The sequence below is a fragment of the Perissodus microlepis genome, chromosome 7 (assembly GCF_051167445.1).
Source record: "Perissodus microlepis isolate ML-2025 ecotype Zambia chromosome 7, ASM5116744v1, whole genome shotgun sequence".
Classification (NCBI taxonomy): Eukaryota; Metazoa; Chordata; class Actinopteri; order Cichliformes; family Cichlidae; genus Perissodus; species Perissodus microlepis.
Genome location: NC_140467.1, coordinates 9,546,294 through 9,564,344, shown reverse-complemented (window position 1 = coordinate 9,564,344; position 18,051 = coordinate 9,546,294). Strand labels below are relative to the sequence as shown.

General features: G+C 38.6%; 2 protein-coding genes across 11 annotated transcripts in view; both read left to right on the top strand.

The window, feature by feature from the left end:
• pclob (piccolo presynaptic cytomatrix protein b) overlaps positions 1-12,364 on the top strand; it is a 67,527-nt gene extending 55,163 nt beyond the window's left edge. For 3 of the 4 annotated variants that reach the window (XM_084933267.1, XM_084933266.1, XM_084933264.1), the window contains 10 exons: positions 116-142; positions 597-690; positions 1,481-1,552; positions 1,843-2,131; positions 3,980-4,174; positions 6,181-6,322; positions 6,451-6,509; positions 7,095-7,232; positions 7,335-7,480; positions 9,029-12,364. In XM_084933267.1, coding sequence (XP_084789393.1) covers positions 116-142; positions 597-690; positions 1,481-1,552; positions 1,843-2,131; positions 3,980-4,174; positions 6,181-6,322; positions 6,451-6,509; positions 7,095-7,232; positions 7,335-7,480; positions 9,029-9,172 — 1,306 coding nt within the window. In that variant the 3' untranslated portion in view covers positions 9,173-12,364. The remainder of the gene's footprint in view (positions 1-115; positions 143-596; positions 691-1,480; positions 1,553-1,842; positions 2,132-3,979; positions 4,175-6,180; positions 6,323-6,450; positions 6,510-7,094; positions 7,233-7,334; positions 7,481-9,028) is intronic. The other variant, XM_084933265.1, reaches the window with a different exon arrangement.
• Positions 12,365-17,271: 4,907 nt separating this feature from the next.
• LOC146382540 (voltage-dependent calcium channel subunit alpha-2/delta-1) overlaps positions 17,272-18,051 on the top strand; it is a 70,272-nt gene continuing 69,492 nt past the window's right edge. For 2 of the 7 annotated variants that reach the window (XM_084933261.1, XM_084933258.1), the window contains exon 1: positions 17,273-17,673. In XM_084933261.1, coding sequence (XP_084789387.1) covers positions 17,585-17,673 — 89 coding nt within the window. In that variant the 5' untranslated portion in view covers positions 17,273-17,584. Of the gene's footprint in view, positions 17,674-18,051 lie in introns of all 7 variants that reach the window. The other 5 variants (XM_084933263.1, XM_084933260.1, XM_084933257.1 and 2 more) reach the window with 4 other exon arrangements.

Genomic DNA, 18,051 nt, shown 5'->3' with positions numbered 1-18,051 from the left:
CTATCCTTTACTGCCTTTTCTTTGAGCTCTTTGAGCTTCTCTGACTGTTATTTTGTGTTTTTGCTTTTCTTGTTTGTGATATATGCCCTCCTCTTCCTCTTCTGGACTCCCTCAGCCAAGTCATGGTTGTCCAGAATGCAAGGTAGTGTGGTGCTGATCTTTGTTTTTAGTTGGTGTTATGTTTTTATTTGTGTAATTTACCCATCCAAAGTGGTTTTCCATCCTTTTATTGTGGCCTTTGTTGTTCGTCCAATTATCTGCGCTATTTCACAGTGTTTAAGAGCACTTCTGCCATTACATTTTCTCTCCATGCCTCTGACTTTGAACTCTCCTCAGCTTCTATCTCTGTACTCATTTGAAAAAAAAAATTTAAAAGCATCTTACTCAGAGCAGACAATTAACAAAAATATTTCAGTTTGTTTGCGATCTTTCTGGTGCCTCCAAATAAGGATATTGACCATTTTCCAAGCAGCATCTATTCAGCCCATTTACTGAGCATTGCAGTTTTGTGAATGTTGCCATGGGATCAAGCAGTGGAGAGATTTTTAATAATGTATTATTAACCACCAATCATTCTGAATGTCATGAATTATCAGTGCTGATAACAAGAGAAGGACCAAGTATGCCCAGAAGACCATGAACCCAGAATGGAATCAGACTGTCATCTACAAGAACATTCATCTGGAGCAGGTACTGTGCAGACCCTCTCTTCCTGTCCCACACTAAAACGCACATGCACACAAACATCTTCCCCCAGTCACTCTTGTGTAGTTACTGTATTTGTTGTGATCCACTTTGGGCAATGTGGAAGCCTCAGCGTCTTATACGACACTTAGAATTCTGTCCTCATGCTCTCTCCCTCAGGCTGTTTTCAGTATCCTCTATGCAGCCTCTTATCAGCACTAGCAAACCTCAAGTTAACAACCGACATTCTTGCTCTTACAGTGTCAACACAGACACTTTAACTGCATGCCTTTTTAGCAAAAAGAGTAATAGAAGAGTGTTAGGTAATCATGCCCATGTGTGCTCATCTGTGACTGCTAGAGGTATATATGGTTGCTTGTGTTTATTCTTAGCCATCTGTGTTTGCTTGTGTTGTTTGTGACAGACACCACCATCGTCTTACCGCAGCCTTAAAAAAATCTGCAGTGCATACTTATATAAGTATATCTGTATATGTTATGTCCTCCAACAGTGTTTCTATACACGTCCACGTATTTGCACACATGCATTTAACAACTCGTGATTTCCTTGCTGATTAAATTACCCCCCTCATTAGCATTCATGGCTACACACTCATTTAGGCACGACTCATTCAGTGTACACGAGCTCGTTTCTTTTGTCCTTCATCCACCCACATTCACACAGACAAACAAGCTCACACCTCACACATTTTGTTCCCTCGCACGATCGCCTCAACGCCTCAACGCCTCACCATAATCTGTGACCCTCTCTTTACTTATTTTTTCTTTCTTTGAAGCTGAAGAAAAAAACGCTGGAGGTGACAGTGTGGGACTATGACAGGTCCTCCTCCAATGACTTCCTTGGAGAAGTAAGTGACTTGTGAAGCCGAGTCTGCTATCTGACAATGTGAAATTTAGCTCACTTTTTCTTTTTCTTTTTTACCAATTTACCTCATTAAAGTGGTTTTTGCTATTTTATTTTATTTTATGTTGGTTTATTTTTATTGTTTTACTGGTGGACCTGCGTTTCTTAACTTAACTCTCAGGTCAGACAAACACCAAATTTAAACTTGGCTTCTATAACTATATATATTAAATTCCTATTTATTTTGTACTGTCTCACTCTCTCTCTCTTTTATTTTCTCTTATTGTCACTCAGGTACTGATTGACTTGTCAAATACCACCCAGCTGGACAACACTCCTCGCTGGCTGCCTTTGAAAGAGCAGAGTGAAAGCATTGAACACAGCAGAGTCCACCATGCTGCCCAAGGTCCGTCAGGGTCTGGGTCAAGTCAGGGACATGGCCAGGGCCACATTTCAGGTTCTGGACAGGGGCATGGAATGGGTCAGGGTCTAGCACCAGGGCAGGGAGATGGGAGTCATGATTCACCTAAAAACTCTGTAATCAAGAGCAGAAGCCATGGAATCTTTCCCGATCCAGCTAAAGGTAAAGAATCCCCTCATTCTTACAGTTAATGATTGCTAAATATCAATTAATTCCATATAAGTAGTTTTAAGCAATAAATAATATTAATATTCTTGGCAGGTATTCATAACCATACCTTGAACACTGTAAATACATACACATCAGTACTGCATGGAACAATCAGATGACTGTGAAATATTATTTGCACCTGAGAGGGGTTGGTTTATTTACAGTGGCTTGCAAAAGTATTCGGCCCCCTTGAACTTTTCCACATTTTGTCACATCACAGCCACAAACATGAATCAATTTTATTGGAATTCCACGTGAAAGACCAATACAAAGTGGTGTACACGTGAGAAGTGGAACGTAAATCATACATGATTCCAAACATTTTTTACAAATAAATAACTGAAAAGTGGGGTGTGCGTAATTATTCAGCCCCCTGAGTCAATACTTTGTAGAACCACCTTTTGCTGCAATTACAGCTGCCAGTCTTTTAGGGTATGTCTCTACCAGCTTTGCACATGTAGCAACTGAAATCCTTGCCCATTCTTCTTTGCAAAACAACTCCAGCTCAGTCAGATTAGATGGACAGCGTTTGTGAACAGCAGGTTTCAGATCTTGCCACAGATTCTCGTGTCCTCATGGAACACATGGATATGTTTTGTTTTAAACCGTTCCATTGTTGCCCTGGCTTTATGTTTAGGGTCGTTGTCCTGCTGGAAGGTGAACCTCCGCCCCAGTCTCAAGTCTTTTGCACTCCAAGAGGTTTTCTTCCAAGATTGCCCTGTATTTGGCTCCATCCATCTTCCCATCAACTCTGACCAGCTTCCCTGTCCCTGCTGAAGAGAAGCACCCCCAGAGCATGATGCTGCGACCACCATATTTGACAGTGGGGATGGTGTGTTCAGAGTGATATGCAGTGTTAGTTTTCCGCCACACATAGCGTTTTGGCCAAAAAGTTCCATTTTGGTCTCATCTGACCAGAGCACCTTCTTCCACATGTTTGCTGTGTCCCCCACATGGCTTGTGGCAAACTGCAAATGGGACTTCTTATGGTTTTCTGTTAACAATGGCTTTCTTCTTGCCACTCTTCCATAAAGGCCAACTTTGTGCAGTGCACGACTAATAGTTGTCCTATGGACAGATTCCCCCACCTGAGCTGTAGATCTCTGCAGCTCGTCCAGAGTCACCATGGGCCTCTTGGCTGCATTTCTGATCAGCGCTCTCCTTGTTCGGCCTGTGAGTTTAGGTGGACGGCCTTGTCTTGGTAGGTTTACAGTTGTGCCATACTCCCTCCATTTCATGATCGCTTGAACAGTGCTCCGTGGGATGTTCAAGGCATCGGAAATCTTTTTGTAGCCTAAGCCTGCTTTAAATTTCTCAGTAACTTTATCCCTGACCTGTCTGGTGTGTTCTTTGGACTTCATGGTGTTGTTGCTCCCAATATCCTCTTAGACAACCTCTGAGGCCATCACAGGGCAGTTGTGGAGCTGTTTTGCAAAGAAGAATGGGCAAGAATTTTAGTCTCTACATGTGCAAAGCTGGTAGAGACATACCCTAAAAGACTGGCAGCTGTAATTGCAGCAAAAGGTGGTTCTACAAAGTATTGACTCAGGGGGCTGAATAATTACGCACACCCCACTTTTCAGTTATTTATTTGTAAAAAAATGTTTGGAATCATGTATGATTTTCGTTCCACTTCTCACGTGTACACCACTTTGTATTGGTCTTTCAAATTGATTCATGTTTGTGGCTGTGATGTGACAAAATGTGGAAAAGTTCAAGGGGGCCGAATACTTTTGCAAGCCACTGTATTTTGCAGTTTTCTCTTTGGCACTTGTAACCATCCATTTAATATTCCTTTAGACATGCAAATGATGCCTTTGGAAAAGTCACACAGTAGCCCAGGCAGTTCCAAGTCTTCCTCCGATGGCCAACTACGTTCCCATGGCCCCTCCCGAAGCCAAAGCAAGAGCAGTGTCACTCAGGCCCACCTTGAGGATGCTGGAATAGCAATTGCTGCTGCTGAAGCTGCCGTGCAACAATCCTGCCTGCAACCAAGTAAATCCTTCCCCTACCCCCGATAAACCACCTTCGAAATGCACCTTTTCCCCTTGCATGCAAGCTTTGTAGAGATTGTTTGATAAAGCCTTGAATTGCTCTGCATTCATCTCCTTAACAGTTTACCTTGCCTTCTGCTCATCTCATCTTGCTTTTCTGCCAGTACAAAGTCACAGTGATCTATCTCATTAATATAACTGTTAAACAAAAAGCAAGGCAGATAAAGAATTATAAAAAAGATCAAATAAGTACACAAATAAAAATAAACTTGCTGTGAAATCCTATTTAATACACTATGTAATTCTAAAATCTTATTTTTAGAGATGGGGCTCATTCAGTTTACTAAATTGTTATGTGTTGTTTCTGATATTTTTCACCAGTTTAATATTTTGGTTTTCTCTTTGGGAATCTTAAATATTTAATAAAATGGGATAATAGTTTAAGAAACTACAAACATAATTAATGGATTATTTTAACTTGTGGTATTAGTATTATTAGCTAAATTAGAAATCCAGACCCCTCTGTTTCTACATGGAGTGTGCATGTGCCAATCCCAAGCATATGGTTTCTACAGAACCCCGGTGTGGAGATTTCCAACCCCAGTACAGAAACCAAGCTAGGATGGTAATCCCTTACATGTTGTATGTTCTACTGTGTTAACATGACTTAAACAACATCCATTACCTGTGTATAATCCTCAATGTGATATCCTCAAAATGAACTCTAATGGTCTACTTCTTTACAAAGGAAAGTAAACTCATTGTTGGAGGTTTTTATACGCATGCAACTGTAGATTCCCTAGCTATTTTTTCCTGGCCACGGAATATTTTGTGGAGCTGCAATATTGCTGTGTATGTGCATGTGTGTGTCACAAGAATTAACCCCTAGAAAAGCACACACAGAGGCAGACACAAGTATGGCACACAGTCTTCTCGCCCTGCACAGTCCTTCCCTATTCCTCCCACCTAAAACAAAGGGGGCACAAATGACCCAGTCAAACCTGGAAAAACAGAAACACCAAGAGGTTTCAAAAGTCAACAGGAGGTTCACGCTGCACTCACCAGCCAGTGAGTGTAAAGCGGTCAGCTAACCATGAGGGAAGCAGAAATGTCAAGGGAAGGTGAGGCAACATAGGAAAAATATACTCTATAAATATATAAATAAATCATATTAATCAGCAACTAAAAAAACTACTACTAATAATAATTATTATAATTAAATAATTAAAACTAAGCCTTCCAAATAAATGAATGTGTAAATATTGATATTTCTGTTGTAATTATTTTCTGTATGTAGCACTATGAATGTCTGGAAATGCACATATTCATTTTATATATTATTTCATTATTTATATATTTATTTTGTGTCGCTTTTATTATCCAATGATTTTGTTTTCATTAGGAACAGAATGACTAATTATTGCATTTCAGTAACAGACTGTGCTTCAAACACATTGTGGTCACACATCATCTTTCAAAAACACACCGAAAGTCACCGAATGTGTTTCAACAGTAATCTTCACATATTTTCCCAAGTTCTTTCTTACTACAAAAGCATAACAGAAACCAGCCAGAGCCAAGAAAGAATATTTAATTGTATGAACAAACTGCCATGCCATGTCCTACAGTGAATTAATCTTATTTTTTTTCATTAAATTTAGTGACCTTCATTTAGTTCTAATGTAGGGATTTGCTTTGTATTACAGAGATTTTACACAGCACTGTTACGTAAATGCAAGGAGATGCTGACATTTACAGTGATGCCCTGTTATGTGATGCTTAGTCAAAGTTGTCAAAGTTATGTGTGATGGAGAGTGCCTCTGTCAATGAGTGATAGCTGGGTGTGTGTTTTGTTACATACAGCACATGTCTTGGGCATCCATGCGTGGTAAAAGCTGGGTCATTTAACATTCTCTGTTTGGTTTTTTTATGCAAGTAATTTATTTTGAAGAAAAAAAAACGAGTGATTGATTTCCTCAGTATCACACTCAGTATTGCCACCCACAGGACCAGGACACCGGCTGAGTGATGTTTCAGGGTCAGTGGTACTATCTGCCCCGAGCCTGGTTGGAGACGCTTATGGAGGTCTGGATAGTGAAGATGGAGCAGGCACAGGAGTGGACAGTGCCATTTTTCAAGTGCCACGGATGTAAGACTATTTGTAGTTCCATACAAGCATATTATGCATTAACGGTTGTTAATGTATATGTCATGTTATACTCTTTTAAATGTATAAAACACTGTTCATAAATTCATTTGGTTTTTTTTTTCTCACAGCGGTAAGACTATTCCTAATGGCACAGACAAAAACCAACTTGAGACTGCAGAAAATGAAGGCAAGCTCTAGAAATGTCACGTTTTCAAATGTTTGCTTTCTTGGTCAGAGGGCTCCCCCTGTTGAGTATTTTGTGCAATGACGGTTTTGTTGTATTTTATTTTATTTTTTTCAATTTCTTTGTAACCAAGCCACCTAATTAACTGCCTCTAAATGGTGTTGCTAATGTCATTATTAAGTTGCGAGGTCAAATTGTCAGCTAAGTGCTTATTGTCAATGAACAATATTAACCCGAATAATAACTTACTGCATGGCTTGAGAGAAGTGGTTGGCATGCTATCCCACCTGCTGTTATATCTACATTTCATGTAGCTCAGGTGTCACGATGCCTCCCTTCCCTCTCTAGTTTCAATTTGTTACAAAGAGCAGAGGGTCATTTTAGGGTATAGCCTGGCAGCTGTTACAATGATGAAGGTCGGGAGGTCATTTCCATGGTGCCTGACAACTAATTTACCAAGTTTAAATCATCTTGTCTTGTAAAATTCTTAATTATTTCAGGACATGTAGAACTGGTGAGATACACGTGAAACTTTGGCGATATATTCCCTGATGTGATTTTGATTTTGCTCTTTCTGTTTTGTGTTAGCTGGTAAAACACAAGTAATGGGGGAGATCAAGGTTGCTCTCAAGAAGGAGGTGAAAACAGAAGGCGACCAACTGGTCTTGGAGATCCTTCAGTGCAGAAACATCACTTACAAGTTCAAAAGCCCAGACCACCTGCCAGGTGTGGAACCAATCAGTACTGATGTACATGCATTTTGATTTTTTAATCTCAATAGTCCTCTTTTTATGAATTCATATTATTATTTATCCAACTTGCATCCAGATCTGTATGTGAAGTTGTATGTGGTGAATGTGGCCACCCAGAAGAGGATCATTAAGAAGAAGACGAGAATTTGTCGACATGATAGAGAGCCTTCTTTCAATGAGACCTTCAGATTCCCCCTAAACCCAACTGGACACTCCATACAGGTAGTGTACAACAGGCACCTAAATAACTTTCAGACCCCTGCTACTTGTCAAATACGATGAGTGAATAAAACTTAGTAAATCATGATTGTGTTAGAGTCTGGACAATAAAGGATATTTATGACTGATACCAATATTTGGTGATTTAAAAATCCAATATACTTGGCAATATTCTGTTGGGGTTTTTTTCTTTCAGACACTCAAAACATAAATAGATTTCCCTAATATTTGTTATGCGTATTGACAAGGAGTCACAAATATCCCATAATATGAGAGTGTTGTTTAAAAATAATCTTATTTTATTAGCACAACAAGTTGTGGATGACTAGTTTACACTCTTCCCAACTTTTTTGTTGCGATGTGTGAGAGACTAGGCTGGTTAAGCACGAGGACACAGTGAGTATTTAGAAAAAAGTGGGTTTATTTACCCCCCAAAATTGTAAAAAAAAAAAAAAAAAAAAAGAATACAAAATGAACTAATAATACAGGGCCCTTAAAAGAAGTCAAATGAATAGAACAAAACTCAATCCAAAAACAGCAACTTGACATATCTCCAGATTAACTACTCAGCAAACAAAACTGAGCTAACAGCAAGAAACAAAGGGGACTTAAATACTGGCTGATCAGGCCAAGTTGATACATAAGGGGAACACAAATCCTAACAAATTATCTAACACCAAACAAATAAAGCAACACTTAGTTTAATAATTACTTCAAATCAAAAATACCCAGCAGAAGGGTAAACAAGTTACTTATGCACACCTATGGGTGGCAAGAGCTGCACTTGGTATGGCCCAATCAGCACTTCAATATATAACACAGCCCAACTGCAGAGGTGTGTGGCTGCAGGTGCGGCCATCAGGCCGTGTTTGTAGTGTTCCAAACATAGGGAAGTTGCAGAGTTTCCTCTGGTACTCACAACATGGTTAAAAGCTGTTTCTTCTGCTGTAAATAGCTAATATGGGCTCTAAAATTCCCAGGTCTATAAAATGCATTAATTTTTAGACTTATACACAGCAAAATCTCCAGTGTTAAATTAACACTAGAGAGTGTCTATATGGGTCCACACCTCTGAGTGTTAAATACAACACTGTTGAGTGTTAAATTAACACTTTTGACAGTGTTATATGTTTAAAAGTAACCTAGTCAGTTTTGAAGATTAACAATGGCTAACACTGAGCAGTGCTGATTTTCTAACACTGGAAAATAACTCAAAATGTTAGAAATATTCCAGTGTTAGAAAATCAGCACTGCTCAGTGTTAGCCATTGTTAATCTTCAAAACTGACTAGGTTACTTTTAAACATATAACACTGTCAAAAGTGTTAATTTAACACTCAACAGTGTTGTATTTAACACTCAGAGGTGTGGACCCATATAGACACTCTCTAGTGTTAATTTAACACTGGAGATTTTGCTGTGTAGATATACTTGTATCAACCTGCTTGCAACTATGAATAATCATACTGAATAACATGCACTTTTTGAGCTAGCAAACCACATATAGATAACTAACTGACAAATTCTTTTTGTCTTTCTCATGCATTCCCAGCTTTTCTTGGTGTCTAATGGAGGGAAGTTCATGAAGAAAACCTTGATAGGTGAAGCCTACATCTGGCTTGACAAGGTGGACATGAGGAAGAGAGTGGTCAGCTGGCACAAGCTGTTCGTCAGTTCCACTCAGACCAACCCCTGAACACCACACCAAAAAGATCCAGATGCAGCAGATCAGCCAACACTAAATGCAAAGTGCATAGTTCAGAGATGTGACAAAAAATGAATAAGAGAGTGAGAATAAGAGCAAAGAAAAAAGATTCCTTTAATTTGTTGCTTTGGTTTATAAATCATAAAATAAAGGTTTATTATGTGCTACTAACATTGCAATTATATCAGTCCAACACTGCCAGCACATTTCCACCTCTTCCCATTTCAAGTCTCTGCTGGTTTTGGATTTAACATGCAAACATAAAAAGCTGGCACTGATAGACACTCAGCAGCAACATGGCTTTGAGGGCAGTGACGTCTTTCTTACCACAGTTCTATTTCCATAATCCACATGAGACGCCGAGATGTGATTCTGCACTACTGAACAAACATATCTAACAAAGGGAAAGATGAAAAACAGAATCATGGAATTCATTTTATTTCCTTCATATGAGAGACGTGGTTGTGCTACGATCGTGATGTGTGTGGATTTAAGTGGTCTTGGAATATTAACTGATGAAGAAATGCATACATTTTTTGTACAATATTCTTTCAGTTTCATTGAAAAAGGAAAAAAAAAACACAATAAAGAGCTTATGTAGGCCTGAGTCAGACAGTTGACCTTTGCTGTGGGATGAGGATTAAATGTACAGCACTTCTGATTGTAGATATCCCACATGCAAATATAAGAGCATATCAGAGAATCACATTGTACAGTGTGACGTTTATATAGTATACACAGATATCAGATGCAGAATATATCTAAATATAATATACAGTATAAGAGTTGTTCTCTTGTCACTAGATTATATATACAAATATATATAATATAGTACAGATACACAGACTTGTTAGACTGAGGCTGTGAGTGGCGCACTGACAATCCAGTAATCTATGGTGTAGGCAGTCACAATAACTATTATGTGAATGTGGACCTATGTGAGCTCAAGGATGTTAATAATCATGTTCAGTAGCTCCCTTGGTTCTCTGATCATACTAATGCACCACTATATCGAACAGGGCTGTGACAGAATAAAAATAAAATCCAAGGTCAATGACAACCTCTAGTGGCTGATTACTATTTTACTAGCATGATATTGTTAAGAAAGATTAGAATTAAAATTTAAATTAACAATGAACAGCATCTGCTGTGTTGAATGTTACAACTGTGGAAGGTGAGTTTCACACATCCGTCTCAAGTGTACAACATTTTGCTTTAAGATTGTTATAGTGGCTCAGATTTTGCTAATATTTCCTTCTGTGTAGTCCATCGTCAGACATGTAATTCATACAATATGTGTCAAAATCCTCTGTAGATCTGCAACTGTCATTACTTCAGTATGACAGCCCTGCTGTCTCTGTGTTAGTAAGTCCCTCTGGTCTGAGTTTTCCCTGAAAATTATTTCAAAAGGAAGAAAAAAAATGCTTTACCATTCAAATGTCAAGGTTCTTTTGTGTGTCTGGCTGTACTGTAAAACACTTATCTATTTTGTGTCAGTGACTCCCATTACAACACATTGAACCAGCCTCTTTCACTGCCTGCAACCAAAACACTCAGGCCCACTGGCGTACAGTGATGTATAGGATCAAATGAAAGCATGGGGCCTAGTCTCAGTACTAAGGTGTGAGTAGGTGACCCATGTATTTATCTGTATTCGTCTTACAATGTTTTGTCACCTTTACCTGTACAGAATGAAAAATTGACCCTCAGAACTACTGTTAGTGTGTTTAGGCACATCACAAAGCCAATGCAACTATTTATAATATATCACTGGAGACTACAAACATACTTAGAGCAAGATGTCACTTATCGCCTATAATAATTACAAAGTAAAACAAACAAGCAAACAAAAAAGAGAGTATAGTGAGGGAGAAAACAAGGTTAATTTTTCAATGCTGACAATTATTTTGTTGTGCCAACCGTGATTTATGTTTAAATTCTTAACAATTATATTTCTTTTTTACATTCCAGATCCATTGTTTCATTTGAAGTAATTCTATGCAACATATACGTTTGAATGCATTTGTGTTTTTGGAATTAAAATGTTTTATCTGTGAACATATGTTCTTAAAATAACTGTATGAAAATAACTTTAATTTGTACATCGATGAAAGAAAATATGAAATACTCTGATTTTTTTTACTGATTTTAATATATATTGACGTTAACGGCTGTTAACATCTACATGGATCTTGTGCACTTTATTATTGCGTTGTCTCATTTGTTCCATCATGACATGCGGGATTACGTGTTTTGTGTTTATGCACTGAAATGAACTGAGTCATGGTGTATGTGATGGCAGGAAATATTGTGGTGTGCATTTTGTATCTATGTGGAAAAAGAAAAAACATGCAGACACACTGGGGTTCCTAAACGTAATGCACAATGTGGGGGGGGATAAATATCACTCTAAACTGCATCATGCTCTCAGTGTACTTAAAAAAGTTTGTGTACACAGTACAGTAAATTAGACATATTATCTCAATGCTCAGCCTTGACTGTTCAACCCCTGTGTTTCATTAGACTTCACCCAAGCTAAATACTGTTTGTTTAGATCAGCTGTTGCCTGTAATCGTGAATCCATTCATTTGTTGTTGTTCTGAGGGGTGTGAATGTGACTCAAGTTGTTTGACATGTGTACATAAAGTGTTTATTTTCTACAAAGATTGAATGTTTATATTGTCCAAAGTCTGAGCATGTGAGTGTTGAAAAAAAAAATCACAAAAGACATATAATTGTACAGCAATTCATGTCTATAGCTGTAAAAGGGGAGTTGACTGTGTAATCAAAACCTGTGCTGTCAACCAATGACTATGTGTGCAACTACGTCCCGTAAACTGCTGAAACAACACAAAGGGGAAAAAAAAATCTACTCAACTTCAATAGTTGTCTAAAACTTTATGTTTTGGATGTTGCATGTTTTGTTGATGGTTTGTCGGTATATTTTGCCTAAAGATTACGTTTAAAAAGAGAGAGAATATGTATAGATTTATCTGTATGCTGAGTGTAAAGAAATATGCTTGTAAAATTGTCTTGTTTTTCACTCAGTGTAAAAACAAAACATATACTGTTATGGTTTTGTGGTTGTACACAGGATGTGTTGAGATATGCAAATCGTGCTGTAAAAAAATCAGCGTTTCCCCTGAGTCTAAAAGAATAAATATTAAGAAGAGTTATATTGCACATTTGGAGTTGAGCTTTGTTTTGTTAACAGCTTTCTTTATTATTACTTAAAAAATTTTTTTTAAAGTGATAATAGGCCTTGCTCTGTTAATTATTTTAAGGAACAAACTCGTTTTCTGTGTTTGGAGCAGCTTAATCATTATTTGTTAATTAGACGTGCCTACGGACACATGAATTCAACTTCTGACCGTCTGCTCCCTGTGGACACTGCAAACTTGCTCTTGAAAGAAAAACCTACATTAAGTATGCACAAGCTGACATCATAGTGCCAAAAACTATTTAAAAAAGGCACCGTGATTCTTTAAAAATTGTTTAGTAGAAGTGAGTTTGGAGTGGAACACATAATCGCTGTACCAATTTGCCGTGCTTGTGATTATGATATAGACCTATTTTCAACATCCCATTGTGGTTTATTCTCATCAACACGATATGAGTTTTGTGTCTATTTTTTCGTTTTTTAAATGTATTTATTTAAATTGTCTCTTTTCTTAGGAGTTGAAAATATTATCACCTTCTACACAGCTTTAACATTAGCTAAATATTTGGTGATTGCATATTTTACATAACTTATTACTATGACAGCAGAAGCTGGAACTGGGATGATGAATGGCTTTGGTAGAGCCTCCTATCCTTTATTTGGCTGTAATTTCAAGGCATGGTCACTGTGAGGCAGAATTGACTCACGTTAACATCTGGGGATGAGCCACTTGGTATCATAGACTGCAGCTGTAAAATTGGAATACTTTATGAATCCCTTAGGAAATGATGTGGTTGCAGCTGCTCCAAGACAGTACAGGAACTGATTAAATTAAATAAAACAGTATAATAAAGTTACAAAAAAAAGATAAATATATGATGGACATTTTACTCTAAACTGTATACTGTAAAACTTTATCATTTGTTATTTCTCATTTTCACTGTACATGTGCAAAAGGGTGTGACTATTGCACTGTGTATTATGCATTAGACAGAGGAGTTGTAACGGGGGTATAGCCACATCAGGCAGCACTGATTTCCTGTGCTGTTCAGTTGTGGATTTGGGTATTCTCCATCTCTTACTGAACGTGCTTCTGTGATTGGCCAGCACATCATGGAGTGGGTGGGAGGTACTGTCCAGCATTGACCTTATGACCTCATGACTCATTGAGAGATGCCACTGACCAGCCAATCGGTGGCACGCAGTCTGACGATGTCACATTTTAGTACCTGCTCGGATTGCTTTGAAACTCAGGCAAGCAGGTACTAAAAAAGTACCTGGTACCAGGTACTATGACCTAATGGAAAACCCTGAAAACCATGCTGAGTCAATTGAGTAGGTACTAATGGAAAAGGGGTTATAGTGCTTGCCGGCTGGTCCAGATGTGTATAGACAGAACTGAGCTGGTAGATGATGGCATCCTCAGCTCTGAGGCGAGGCTGGTATGAGAACTGAAAGGTATCCTGACGTGGCCTGACAATAGGTTGGGGACGGGAAAGGATGAGGCTTTCCAGGGTTTTCATGACATGGAAGGTCGGTGCCACAGGCCTGTAACCTTGGGGGCCATTGGGACATGGTGTCTTTGGTACAGGAATGAGACATGACATCGTCCACACCACTGGGACGCTCTAAAGACTCAGATTGATCATGAGCAGTTCATGAAAGACTCCACAAACCTGGGGGCACAGGCCATGAGGACATAAGGCCACACCCTGTCTGGACCAGCAAACTTGCCTGAGTGGAGTCTTCTCATTTGTCTCTGAACCTGGTCATGAGTGAAAGTGACAAAGGGAAGGGGTGTCAGGACTTCCACAGGAGTTTGGAGAGAGAGTGGCGTGACTGTGGATTGCAGGCTGACTACAGGTAAGTCACTAGGGGGGAGAGCATTCACTGCAGTGTCAAATCTGCTGAAAAACACATTCAACTCATTGGCTCTGTCCTCACTGCTCCCAGCTCCTCTGCTGTTGAATGGACTGAATCCAGTGATTGTCTTCATACCACTCCACACCTCTCTCATGCTGTTCTGCTGGAGTTTCCACTCCAGCTTTCTCCTGTAATTGTCCTTAGCCTCTCTGATCTTGCCCTTCAATAACACCTGAAGCATTCTAAGAATGAGTCTCAGTCATGGTACAAAAGAAATGTATGTTCTTGGGTCATGACCATCAAGAATTTCAAAGTTGAAAGAAGACTATGAGTAAATAGGTCTTATAGGAAACAAACTCCAATTTAGTTTTACTCTGCAAATAGAAATACAGAATTACTCGTTTACAAAATGAAGTAAATACAATTCAGAAAGCTAGAAAAATAACCTTATATAATTTTTTTTATACAAGGTTGTTTTTTATAATAATACTGAAACAGTACAGAGGAGTATATATTTTTGAGTTATTTTATTTCATTATTTTAATCATTATTTTAATCATTAGTTTAACTTATTATGAATTGTATTATTATAAATATGTCATTTAGCCGAATGAACCTGCTTTTGCTTTTTTTTATATAATTTTTTTAGTGAGGTCAAAATAATTGTTTTTAAATATTTTAAATGTGTCTATTCACCCATCCACTGCTTATCCTCATGTTTGAACAGATATTAAAACTAAGATTGCATTTATTTCACTTTATCTTTCTTCGTTATTTCTCACTAAATTGCATTACATACGTAAATATTTCCATTTTGAATATTTCATTTATCAAGATCCAGTGTATCATTTAGCTGTTCACTTAATTAAATGACGGAATGTAATTGATGAAATGCATCATGATATTCTCCCAGGTGGTCAGATACTACATCTATGTTCAAATTTAAATGTGCATGGGTATGAACACATATATTAAACACAGCCGTTATGATATCTGCACGCTACTGCATAGATGCAGAAAAAAGAAAAGAAAGACAGGAGAGAAAAAAACAAAGACTGTATTGAAGCTGGTTTGTTCTTTAATGTTTCCAGTAATTTTCGTAGATTACCTATAGGTGGCAGTATCCTCTGTCAAATAAACCCAATACAGCTGCTCTTTAACCAATTATGGTTCAACACATTATTCACTTATACTCATAATATAAATCCCCAGGTTGCTCTTGGATGTCAGTATTAACTTTGAGGTTAATATTCAAAATAAATATGCTGTACTCTGTGCAGATATTTTCAGTAAATTCCTCATATGGAGTAAGAAAAAACCCATACAAAAATACATTTTAAGGCAAATTATTTATTGTATGTATTCCTGTTACGGAATATATGTTAATCAATCTAATCATCTAACTACATTATATGGAATACAGCACATTAGTACACGGATAGAGAAAAACTGACTTCTACGGCCTGTCTGACTGATGCCAGAAGATTTTATTCTGGTCTTATTCCAATGATCATTTCTTAGACTATATGAGAAGGTATGTAGCAGTGACTCCTTTTCAGGGTGCACTGTGAGATCCTTGAAGTACTGAATGGGATTGTCTGCAGAAAAGGCCACCATCTCTCCATCTCCTTCTCCCTCTCTGCGCTGCTCTTTTCTCCTGTCCAGTTCTCACTATTCGTTCCTATCCCATCATCAGGCGCATCTGCTTCTTTTCCTCTCTTAGGAGAAATGAGGGTGGAAAAAGGTGTAGGGGGAGAATTTGGGAAAGGTGATGTCACAAGGTGTGAAGGATGAGAACAGTGGAAAAACTGAAGGGTCAGCGCAACAGTGTAGTACAGTAAGAGCAATGGATAGGTGGGGAGGGAGAAACAAAAAGAGAAATGGGAAAATGGGAGGAGGGGAGGGTGAGAGGACAAGAGAGATGGTGTGTGGTTGCCAAGCAACAATTGATAACCAAATCCCCAAGCACCGTGCTTGTGCCGCCCTGCCCTCCCTCCAGGCTTGAATTACACACACACACACACACATGTACAAACAGACACATGCACAAGCACACACAGGCACTTTGATAGATTAGGTTTAATGGTTTTGCTTTAATTATTCAATTATTCACAGGGTGATGATACTAATAACTTCAAATATCAACAAAAACATTACTGCAGTTGTGCCAGACTTTGAATTTATATTGCAACTTTTAAAATTCGATGCGATGTGCAGCACATCTTTAGAAATGCAATTTTATAAAACATGATGGATAGTACTGAGATTTATTGGGCTCTAATACTGTACTTTGCTGGTAATTTCACACGTGCACTATATGTGTGAAATCAATGCAGCTGCCAGCCTAGTATTCTCATTCATTCTCATGTGGGACAGTTAGTCTGCTTGCTGTCTAGCATAACTGGTAAAGATTGTGCAGTCAAAGGCAGTAAATTCTCCCCTATCTCCACATTGTAGGCAATGATGAGAGGTTTTGAAGTATTTTAAAGAGAAAGCCCTGAACCTGTATGTATTTGACTGCATATGTTGTGTGGGTGGTATGCCAGTTAGTCCCTTCCATTGTTTTGTTATTCTAACTGATGTTATAAAAAGAACAGAAAAATGACATATTTGCTACTTAAGCTGCCCACCTGAGAGCAAGCACACATGGTGCCTGTTTGAAGAAAAAAAGTTATCAAAATTTATTTCAAAAGACCACAAAAGTTATTCATTTCAGTTCAACTCAATTCAATTCACTTTATCTATATAGTGCTTTATTGTGTAAGCCAGAGACCCTAATACAATAATACAGAAAAACAGTCAAACTGAGCAAGCACTTGGCAACAGTGGTAAGGAAAAACTCCCTTTTAACAGGAAGAAACTGTTAAAGGGGAGAAAGAGAGATAGGACAAAAACACACTGTGAAAGAGAGCCAGAGATTAACGATAACTAATTTAAAAGCAGCAATTAAAGTTATGCTTTTTAGTAATCATTTGTGACACCATAATTATACCTTTTCCTTTTATTGCCTACACAACTACTGTTTGCCGTAATTGCATCCGGTTAATTAAGGGACAGACGAAAAGAGCGGGAACAGCGAGAACGAGAGAGTGAGTGAGTGAGTGAGAGAGAGAGATAGCGATAGAGAGAGAGAGAGAGAGAGAGAGTCTGGCATCGCATTCAGCTCCAGTACCTGTTAGAGCGCTGGATGGCCGAGTGATCAGATTAGAGGTGTCAGTGTTCGTTAATCTGTGAGGGAGCGACAGGCGGCTACACGCGCTGCTTTCGCCCGTCGTTTCATTCAGCGACGGTAGAGGGGAGTGGAGCAGATTCTATATTGACGTCCATCGGGGAATTTCCCCTCTTTTTCTCCCCCTCTTTTTTTTTTTTTTTTTTTTACAATGGATTCCTGCGGGGTACGAGCCTGGGTGTTTCTGTTCCTGCTGTGGCAGGACGGTTGTTGGGCATCGCAGTTTCCGACACAGCTCATGTAAGTAGGCTACAGCTCTTGTAATCCTGTTTCGATCAATTAATGTTCTGGTTTGCAGAGACCTTGTTTCAGGGAGCTTTTTTGCTTTCTCTTTTTTTATTCTCTCTCTCTCTCTAATGAAACACTCACGGGTGTATAGGCTTCATGGTGTGCGTGGGTGTGAGAATAGGGTGGGCAGGTCATTTCATTCATGCGGTGGTCATTTTGATAAAGACAGCTTTTTTCAGACCTCTGCCTGCTCGCGTTGTTACGCTGATTAATGTTGGTTACCGTAATCAGCAGTTTGTCACCGGTGGCTTGGAGAGCCGTGACAGTTCTTCTATGAAGTTGTAGCCTAGAGGAGAGTGGCTTTGCTCGGTCCTGCTGCTTTAACCAATA